Source organism: Eumetopias jubatus, unplaced genomic scaffold (genome assembly GCF_037043125.1).
Source record: "Eumetopias jubatus isolate StellerSeaLion01/CBP00866 unplaced genomic scaffold, mEumJub1_p1.0 scaffold_4, whole genome shotgun sequence".
Classification (NCBI taxonomy): Eukaryota; Metazoa; Chordata; class Mammalia; order Carnivora; family Otariidae; genus Eumetopias; species Eumetopias jubatus.
The window spans coordinates 63,694,044-63,704,259 of NW_028274810.1; the positions used below are offsets into that span (position 1 = coordinate 63,694,044).

The following is a 10,216-nucleotide window of genomic DNA, read 5'->3' on the forward strand; positions in this document are numbered from 1 at the left end:
TGACGCAAAAGCTGGAGGGAGCTTCACATCGGTGTGTTGACTTCTGTGACGATTTTATTTTTTTAATTTATTTTTTTTTAAGATTTTATTTATTTGACAGAGACACAGCGAGAGAGGGAACACAAGCAGGGGGAGTGGGAGAGGGAGAAGCAGGCTCCCCGCAGAGCAGGGAGCCCGATGTGGGGCTCGATCCCAGGACCCTGGGATCATGACCTGAGCCCCGAAGGCAGACGCTTAACAACTGAGCCACCCAGGAGCCCATTCTGTGACGATTTTAATGAAACTGCAGAAAACAAATGAAAGATGGCTCTTGTCTAAATACAAGCTCGACTTGGCCCCTCTATCTGCATATTTGGCACATTTCATTTGGTGTATGAACTTATTACCTGCTAACTGTCCCGCACACCTTGTTCCCAGCTCTGCTGCCAAAGGGTATGGCTTGCTCACCTGTGATGCCAGGCTTTCATAATGAAAGGTTTGGGTGACCTGTCAGTCTTCTCAAAATGTGCAGATACACTTAACGGGACTTTGGACTTGGTTGAAGTGGAGAGAGGCCTCGCATAGAAAAGGTATTAATGGGTCAGCCTGCCGTGACATTCTTCTCTAATGGGAACCGCACTGAGATGAGAATGTAGAGAGGAGTTCCAGGAAGATGGAAATGTTTACGCTGTGGATTTAGAACCGTTCAGTGATCTTTCAGGAGGCCACCAGGAGCCTAGAAGAGGATGAGCAGACCGCTTCTGAGTCACTGGGGGGGGCGGGTGGGGTGGGGTTGGGGGATTTGCATCAAAACCTCATCGGCCGAAGTGTAGGGACTTGGGTTTTGGAAATGAGATTGCCCGAGAACTCAAAACCTGTCACCAGTAAAGAGCAGCCACATTAAATAGCACTTTCTCAGCTTCTTGATTAAAACTGTAACGTACGGGGCATCTGGGATGCTTAGTCGGTTCAGTGTCTGCCTTCGGCTCAGGTCGTGATCCCAGCATCCTGGGATCGAGTCCCTCATCGGGCTCTGTTCAGTGGGGAGTCTGCTTCCGCTGCTGGTGTGCTGTCTTTCTCTCTGAAATAAATCTTTTTTTAGAAAAACTATAAGTTATTTGGAGTCCCGCTTGGATCTCACAAGTTCATCTCACCTCTGTGCTTTAAGCCACTTCCCTGAGAGAGAGGTTTAAGTGGGACGACATCCACGGTGCTTTGGAACGCTTAGAGGTGATGGACATCTGAGACAGGACAGGCCTGCTGATGGATTTAGGGATGCAGAGGTCCCGACTGGCAAGCGCTGGTCTCCCTAAACGAGCCTGTAGATAGAGTATGATGGACCTCTTAGGAGAGTTGGAAGGGAGTTCTTGCAGGTCCAAAAACCCGTGCGAGTCAGTGACATCCCAAGTACTCCACGCACAGACATGTTTGTAGAGAGGCTATTTCCGTGTCACCGTGTTGGACTGACAGCAGGGCCTGATAAGAGCAAAGCGGCAGGTCACAGTGAACTTTGCATTTGCCTCTGTATTCAGTTTACCACTACCTAAAGAAATTAAAAAGCATGGCCTAGAGGCTGCAGGCAATCCAGAGAAGTTCTGGGGGGGAGAGCAGGCACCTTCTGCCCTGTTGCACCCACGAAAGCAAATTGGGTCACCGCAGCAGCTCCACCGCAGCCCCTGGGGAAAACTCCAGCCGTGTCTTCTTGACCTGGCCCGGGCCCATCCAGAAATGTGGCCTCCTGTGTACCCATCCGGATGCTCGTGATTTTTTTAAAAGATTATTTATTGGGGCACCTGGGTGGCTCAGTCGGTTAAGTGTCTGCCTTCAGCTTGGGTCATGGCCCCCGGGTCCTGGGATCAAGTCCCGTGTCGGACTTCCTGCTCAACTGAGTGTCTGCTTCTTTCCCTCTGACCCTCCCCCCCTGCTTGTGCTCTTGCCTGCACTCTCTAAAATGAATATTAATTCAAGGGGAGCCCACTTGTGTGGGAGTGAGAGAAGAGAGGGGAGGTAGAGGGGCATAGGGAGAGAGAGCGAGAATCTCCAGCAGACTCCCCACTCCATTGAGCTCAGAACCTGACTTGGGGCTCAGTCCCACAACCCTGAGGTCATGACCTGAGCTGAAATCAAGAGTCGGACACTTAACCGACTGAGCCACCCAGGCACCCCAATAAATGTGATTTTTAAAAATCAAACATAAGTAAAGTAGTATCTGTTTAATCAGTCCATCGCATTTAGCTTTTTTAAAAAAAACTTACATTTGTATATTTTAAGACTATATAGTAATAGAGCCTACAAAATTTAAATACCCAATAAAGAGCTCAAATAAATTACTGTATTAGAGGACAGAAACATTATAAAAATGTTATGTTTTTCTCAAACCGTTCATTTAACTAGTCCTCTGTTCACTGCTCCCGTTAACTAGCCTTACTCTGGCTTTTTTGAGATAATAGCTTGTGTGTAACAAGGTCACTAACACACAATAAAGGAGTGGTGCAGGGAGGGCAGGTGTGTGAGGTCGGAGCGTGGTTCACACAGACACCCAGACTCCGCCGCGCACAGCCAATCTGCCCGGCGGCGCTGAAGCGGCGGAACGCGTGGAGGGCAACAGGCGTGCATCGCCGGCGCCTGGCTGGAAGCAAAGCCTTCTCCCGTATGACCCTGGAAAGCACAGGCAACAAAAGCAAAAAGCAGGTAAATGGGACTTGATCAAGACTGAAAACTTCTGCGCTTCAAAGGGACGCCTTCCAGAAGGTAAAAACACAGCCCACAGAGTGCAGAGAACATTTGCAAATCACATACCTGATATGGGACTCGAATCCAAAATATGCAAAGAACTCTTAAAACTCAGTCATGAAAAAACAGCCTGGTTTAAAAAATGGGCCGAGGGTCGGGACAGGCATTTCTCCAAAGACGCACTGGTAGCCAACAAGCACACAAAAGGACACCCCGCCCTGCCTCGTTGTCGTCAGGGAAATGCAAATGAAAACCACAAGGAGCTCAGCCCTGCACGCTCAGGAGGTAGGAACCGAAAAGGATGCAGCTGCTGTGGAGAACCGTCTGGCAGGTCCTCGAAAGGCTACGCAGGAGCCCCACGTGCCTTGGTGCTTCCACTCTGGGGTTGGTCTCTCCCCACAAGAAACAAAGCGCGTGTCCACCTAGCGATGGCTCGCAAGCGTTGGGAGCGGCAGTGCTCGTGATAGCTAAAAAGTGGGAACAACCTCAGCGTCCCCTGGCTGAAGGGATAGAGGGCATGCAGTCTCTGCGTTCGCTGGAGTGTGATTTGGCCAGAGAAGGAATGAAGTACTCTTCCGTGCCCCAGCATCGGTGAACCTTGCAGACAGGCTGAGTGAAGGGAGCCAGCCACAAAAGCTCATGTAGGATTCCGTTTATACAAAATGCCCAGAACAGGCAAATCCACAGAGGCAGGAAACAAGTTAATGGTTGTCTGGGGCTGGGGGTTTGAGGGGGAATGAGGAGGGACTGCTAATGAGTACAGGGCTGCTTCGTGGGGTGATGAAAAGGTTCTAAAATGGATGGTGGTGGTGGTTGCACAAATCTAAATACACGAGAAACCACTGAATTGTACACTTGAAATGGGCCAATTGTATGGTATGTGAATTATATCTCAGTAAAGCTGTTAAAGACAATATGCAAGAGGGGCGCCTGGGTGGCTCAATCAGTTAAGCATCTGACTCTTAATCTCGGCCGAGGTCTTGATCTCAGGGTCATGAGTTCAAGCCCTGTGTTGGGCTCTACTCTGGGCATGGAGCCTACTTAAAATAACGATAATAATAATACACAAAAAACCACAATGATATATAATTTCAAATCTTTTTAAATATATTCTGTTAGAGTTCTATGTTCATGACCTTACCATGCTTGGAGAATGTTTTGTCCGATTGGGCTGTGTCCTGAGTTGACTCCCTAAGATGTCAGTCACCCTTGTCCTCTCATTGGGATTAAGAAGTGTGAAATTTGTTGCCAGAGGTCAAAAATGTGCCCTGGCGTCTGTGCGTGGCCCTTGGAAGCCTCTGGGGCAGCAGGAGGCAAGGAGGCTGCGGCTGGGGTGTCCATGTTTGGGTGGATGGGCGAGAGGGAGCACCTGCGCCCCAGCCCCGCCCCTGCAGCCTGGGCACCCTGGTCTCCTCCTGCACTCCCTGCTGCCAGCTGCCTCTTCCTGTGCTTGCGCGGGACCCCTACCTAGAATGGCTTCCACGACCTGTCTCTGCCTGCCCAAGTCCTACCCCTCAGTTATTTTGGTCCTCTGCCTCCTCCTCCGTGCAGCCTGTTTGGATTTCTCTGCCCTCTCCCCAGTGCCTCTTCCTGAAGTCTCGGCCCTGCCTTGTCTACAGCTCCCTTTGGAACGCCGCACGTCTGTCCCACAGGGTAGTTGGGCGTCCGTAGCTGTGGGCTCCTCTTCCGGGCTGAGGCCCAGCTGTGACTCGGCTCTGTGTCCCTAGCCCCCAGCACGGGCCAGATGCCACGCAGTCCACCCCTGTCCACCCTGACGTCCGGTCTGCATCACAGGGCCTTGGCTCTCCGGATGGGGCTCAGCCCTCCCTTCGTGACCATGTGACGTTTGATTGCTGCTTTTCTGAGATGGTCTTAACAGTTCTCCACAGGCCTGAGGCTGGTGGGGCTGGAGCAGATTCGCCTCTGGCCTCTGATCAGCCTGCGCCACCACTTCGCCATGGGGATGTCCTCAGTGGCCTCCCTCCACACTGTCCCCTGCCCAGCTCCTCCCCTCCCCCCCCCCAGGTGCCCAGTAGACCCCATCTCCTCACCTCCCCCTTGGAACTCCTTCATCTCTGAGGCAGCACTCAGAGGCCGTGCCCCCGTCCCAGCTCCTCCCATCTCCAGGGGGACGGGGCCTCCGGCAAAGCATTTCCCACTCTCTCTGTGCTAAGGTTTCTTTATCTGTAAAATGGGGCGGAGAAGCATTAATACTTTCGGGCCCTCACCAGCCCAGGCAGTCATCCATTTGTGTGTGTGTTTCTGTGCGAGGTTCTGACTGGGGAGCCACACCGTCCACCCCAGGGACAGAGAGAGCCCAAGTCCATGCCACTTGGTTAGAGAGCTGTCCCGGTGCGACACTGTGTGGCCCCGGCCCAGTGTCTTTCCCTCTCTGGGTTTGTGTCCTCATTTGGTGCATAGGGTGGAGCACCTCTGCCCTGCACAACTCCGGGGTCCCAGCCGAGGGGCCCGCCAGAACGGAAGCCCCCTGAGGGCACCGCTCTTTTGCAGCTGGGTGTGGGAGCCCAGGAGAGAGCTGCAAAGGGCCTGGGGCCCACTCAGCCACCACACCCTGTGCTTCTCCCCCAGTTCCCGATGGGTCCAGGCTCGGACGGCCCGATGGGAGGCATGGGCGGCATGGAGCCACACCACATGAATGGATCGTTAGGTAAGCGGGCACCGGCCCCATGGTCACACTGCACCCAGTCCTGCCCCAGCGGCCGTCTTCGGCTCAGCCAGGCCTGGTCCCCCCCCCCCCCCGCCCCCCAACTGGCCTTGGCTGGGCCCGGATGAAGATCCACAGAGATCCAGCCAGGACAGGAGACTCTGCACAGAAGTAGTGTGGGATTTGGGTGGGTTGGGAGGCCTCTCCACGGAAGAGCAAACAGGAAACTGAATCTGAGCCTTCCTTCCTTCCAGGGTCAGGTGACATAGATGGACTTCCAAAAGTGAGTGTGTATTCTGTTTCCTCCCTAACAGCATCCACCCTGCCCCAGCCCCGAGGCCCCAGAAAGCTTGTCTCCCCTTCGGGTGGGCCAGTTGCTGGGGCGCTGGGGCTCACCTCCTCTCTGCTCTCTCCAGAATTCTCCTAACAACATAAGTGGCATTAGCAACCCTCCAGGCACCCCTCGGGACGACGGTGAGCTAGGAGGGAACTTCCTCCACTCCTTCCAGAATGACAATGTAAGTGCTGCGTGCCCCCCTCCCCCCCAGTTTTGCCCCTGGATTCCTCCTCTTACAGGGCCAGGGGCTGTTCATTGAACAAGTTGTGGAGCCTGCTGGCCAAGACTAGCCTGGCTGACTGGTGTCCCAGCAGCCATGCCACTCACTGGCTTTCTCCTTGGTCCCTTTTCTCCACAAAGTGCAGAGCCCCCCACCCACCCCCGCATGGCCCCAACCACTGCCACCCTGACCACTGGCAGGTCCTTCTGGAGGCATCTACAGGGAGCCACAATGCCTCCAACACCGAGAAAGCGGATGTGGCTGGAAGAGCCCTGGGGTGGGACTCAAGAGGCCTGGGTTCTGGTGCTCTGGGCCTCTGGGCAGCATGGTCTCTGGGGGTCCACTTCTTTCTGTCCTGGGGAGGAAGGTTCGTGCAACCAGAGATTTCCTGGGGTCTCTGTGCAGAGGGGCTGGCTTCTACTTACCACCTCATTTGAAGAAACAAGGTCATGCTCTAGCAGCTTTTGAGACCCCCCCAGACTGGCTCCCGCACAGGGCACCCTGGCAGAGCCCTGGCTCGGCCCTGCAGGAAAGCAGCCCAGCCGGCCCTGGGTGGGGAGGGCGGTGTCTGGGGGGAGATTTGAGAAGGGGGGGCAGGGTGGGGGTAACGGCAGCCCCCGGAGCTCCCACCATGGCGAGGCACAGGCTGGTGCTGAGCCTGCAGAGCCATCCCAGGCTTCCCCGGACGGGCCCTCTCCAGCGCCCAAGGCTCGCACACCCTGGCCCTCACAGAGCCCCGTCTCTGCTTCGCCCCTTCCAGTATTCTCCGAGCATGACGATGAGCGTGTGATCCCCTCCTCTTCTCCGAGACGCTGAGAGAGCCGGCATTTCAGGCGGGAAGATGCCAGAAATTATGCAAGAAGAAGTGAGGTGTCATTACCCAGGAGCTGGGGAGGGGCGTCTCCCTGCTCCCCCTCAGCCCCCACCCTCCTCCTCCAGTCCCCCCACCTGTCCCAGTTTTAGTTTCATGCAATAAAAAGGCCGAACTTTTTATTCCATAAAACATGAAGGACAAAACTCAAAATAAAAATATATTTCAAGTCAGTGACCAGAAAAATCCCACCCCTTGCCCATTCCCAAAAGGACCTTTTATGTACGTGACACTTTTTTTGTTTGTTTGTTTGGGGTTTTACCGTTATTGGGATTTTTTAATTTGTTTTCAGGGGGGTTTTTTGGGGGGAAAATTTTTAAAAATGGAAGCTTTTAGCAAGCCCCCCGCACCCCACCCCAGTCAACCTCTTTGCTTTCTTCTTTAAAAAAAAAAAAAAGACAAAAAAAAAGAAAACCGAAGCCCTGCTGTTTGTCTGTACCCAAGCCCTTCCACCAGGAAAGCTATAGTCTAGGTGTGAGGTCTCACGCTGTCTTTGTAGCCATCTAAAAATAATGATAATAATAATAAACTGGGCAGTTTACAATCGGTGGTTTCTTTCAAAAGGCCTTTTTTGGAAAGAGAAAAGAAAGTCACCTTTCTCCACTTGGGGTTTTTGGTTCTTGCGGATGGGCAAGGGAGGGTCAGGAACCTGTTTTGGTTTTGCTTGATTTCTCCTGGCCGAGGTGGTGCCGGCAGCTGCACACGTGGGACCCCAGAACCGTGTCCCCCCCCCACTATGTGGCCCGAGGGGCCCGACCACCCGACCGCTTTCAGGACTCCGCCACGGCGGAGACGCGCTGTGACCTGGTGGCATGCACTGTGTTCCCAGGACCGCTTCCTCCTCTCTCTCTTCTGGACCTTCCCCCGCCCGTGCTCAGCCCCCACCCCAGTCTTCCCAGCGAGAATCCTGCCAGCTGGGCGGTGGCCTGGGCGGAGCGCAGTGGGGGAGGCCGCCCCCGACAGGATGGCTATGACCTGGGACATGGCAACTGTGACCCCTGCGTGCTCGTCCTGTGGCCCTGGCTCGCATCGTCCTCGTCATGTGTGTGGGCACCGTGGGGCTGGAGTTTGGGTTTTCTTTTGTTTTTTGGGTTTTTTTCTCTTGATTCTTGCTTCTTTTTCAAAGATGGGAAATTGACCAGAATTGCTCTGTATACGCTTGGAACTGGATGGAAAGACTTCGGAATAGCTGTGGGGGGCGGGGGACACCAATCAAACAGACGTGCTGGTTCGGTCCTGTTTTTATTTTCAAAAACCGACAAATGCGACAGTGGAGGCTGTCCCCTCCCAGGAGGGGTGACTTACGGCCTCCCTCACCTCACCGCTCCCATCGAAACCTCTGTGTCTTGCCCTGAAGACACCTGAATTCTTTGTACATTTACAGCCCCTCCTCCCCACACCCCTGTAGCTGCTGTCTGTTCTCCCTCCCTCCCTGATCCATGTATATCATACTATGTGAGATACCATCTGCCTGAAAAAAGACCTTGTGCGGATTATTGGGAACATTGTAGCTGTTTGTGTTTTTTCTTACCTTGTAGTCTGGTTCTGAATTAAGAGAGGAAAAAAAAAAGTAATTATGATACATTGTAGTTTGTGTACGATATATGTTGATAACGTTTTATTAAAGGGACATCTTTTTTCCGCAGCCCTTCCTGACATGTTTGGGGGGGGGGGTGGGGGACGTGGGCCGGAGTTTATTATACTGACTACAGAATGCAAGGTGACTGGTTGGGCAGTTTTTGTTGCTGGTGCATAATAAGATCTTGTTTTGTGTTCAAGGTGTCCACCCTCTTTTCCTGGGCGTGTTAATCTGTATTTTGCATTTGCTCTGCAGGGTAGTAGTGGCCTTTGGGATGGGGGGTTGGGAAGGAAGGCCACAGTCTCATGTCAGACATCTGGGGGCATTCTAAAATGCACCTTCAGCTTTTTGTCTTGCAGACACACGCTGGTTTGCCAGAAGGTATTTTTCAGCAAGTAGAAGAGGTTCCTGGTTCCGTGTTCCGCGGGGGGTCCACACAGGCCAGGGGGGCCCCCAGGAGCTGTAGCCACACAGCCTTTCCCACTCGGGTGGATTCCACCCTAGGCCAAGGCTGGGGGCCCCCCCCGGAACCCTGATTCTCCTGTTTTCAGTTTGGTCTTGTTTTCACCTCCAAGGATTTTTCAGGGTAGCCTTCGGCATCCTGGCAGGGGGTGGGCAGACGTGGGGAGACCCAGTCCCAGCCTCCATCCACACAGTAGAGCCGGGGCCACGTAAGCCGTGGGTTGTGCGGGTGTGCACATTTAGAAAGTAGGACTTCTGCTTCCCTCGAGCTCCCGGGACCTTGCTCCCGGCCCGCAGGAGGGGAGGGAAACCGTGTTGGAGCCAAATGTGGGCTCAGTAGACCTTCACGAGGTCTGACCCTTCCAGACGCAAACTGCCAGTTTCAGATCTGTTTTTGCCACTACTTCCCTGTGGCCGTGGGCGAGTGCGTTCCTCCCCATGTCCTGTTTCCTCATCTTTAAACCTTCCTCGCAGGGTGGTTGTGAGGATGAGCTGGCGCTTGTGAGGGGCTTGCACCCGGAGGGGCCGCCGGTGCCCCTGTACACCTGCTTGGGACGGGGAGTCCGAACAGGGTGCCGGGAGCAGCTCGCATCTCGCCCTTCCCTCCTCTTGAGCAAGGTTTCTGGGCTCTTCTCCACACAGACGCCTCTGACTCGGCAGACCTCACGGCTGGGGCAGACGCACCCAGACTGGGACTGAGCCGCACTCGGCTCTGAAGCGGGCCCCAGGCCGCCGGCACTCTCCAGGCAGGCTGCAGCCATGGTGCGGGGTGCTGAGCTGGGAGGGGATCCTGCCTCGAGCCTCACCATCTCCCCGACCCCTGCTTACGGGGTGACAATACCGAGCGCCCTCCCTGCCACTCTTCGGCCTGTGCCTCCCCCCCGCCCCCCCCCCCCCCCACGCAGCAAGCACCTCAGGCGGGGCGTTCCTCAGAGCTGGGGACATCTGAGTGTTCCCTGTCCCCAGAGTCACCCAGCGGGCGCTCATTCATGGAGGGACTGGATGTTTGTTGGGTAGTCTCCCCTGCATACTGTTACCTGTGGGCAGCAGCTCAGGCAGGGGAAAGGTGGCCTTCACGGCTTCCATGGATCCAGAGCAGACTGCTGTTAGCGTCTGCTGGCAAACTGGGAGCTCCTCGAGAAGAGACCAGGGCTCGTTCTGTAGCTCCGGCTCCCAGCACGTGCTTTTAAACTGGGCAGAATTGCTGGACTGCCCCTAGAGGAGGTCTGTAGCGGGGAACCTCAGGGCTCAGTTCCCAGGCCTGACCTAGCGTTAGGTGCCACCGTGGTCCAGCTGGGGATGAGGAGATCCGTGCTGTGTGTGTTGGGGTGGGGGGTGAGGTGACAGCTAGAAGATGCTGTGCTGCTGCA

The 10,216-nt window shown here is 54.7% G+C and overlaps 1 protein-coding gene across 3 annotated transcripts in view; it reads left to right on the forward strand.

Annotated features, from left to right (window-relative positions):
- SSBP3 (single stranded DNA binding protein 3) overlaps nt 1–8,308 on the forward strand; it is a 161,048-nt gene extending 152,740 nt beyond the window's left edge. For all 3 annotated transcript variants that reach the window (XM_088022407.1, XM_088022408.1, XM_088022409.1), the window contains 4 exons: nt 5,302–5,380; nt 5,632–5,660; nt 5,794–5,895; nt 6,695–8,308. In XM_088022407.1, the coding sequence (XP_087878533.1) occupies nt 5,302–5,380; nt 5,632–5,660; nt 5,794–5,895; nt 6,695–6,724 (240 nt within the window). In that variant the 3' untranslated portion in view covers nt 6,725–8,308. The remainder of the gene's footprint in view (nt 1–5,301; nt 5,381–5,631; nt 5,661–5,793; nt 5,896–6,694) is intronic.
- Nucleotides 8,309–10,216: the final 1,908 nt, after the last annotated feature.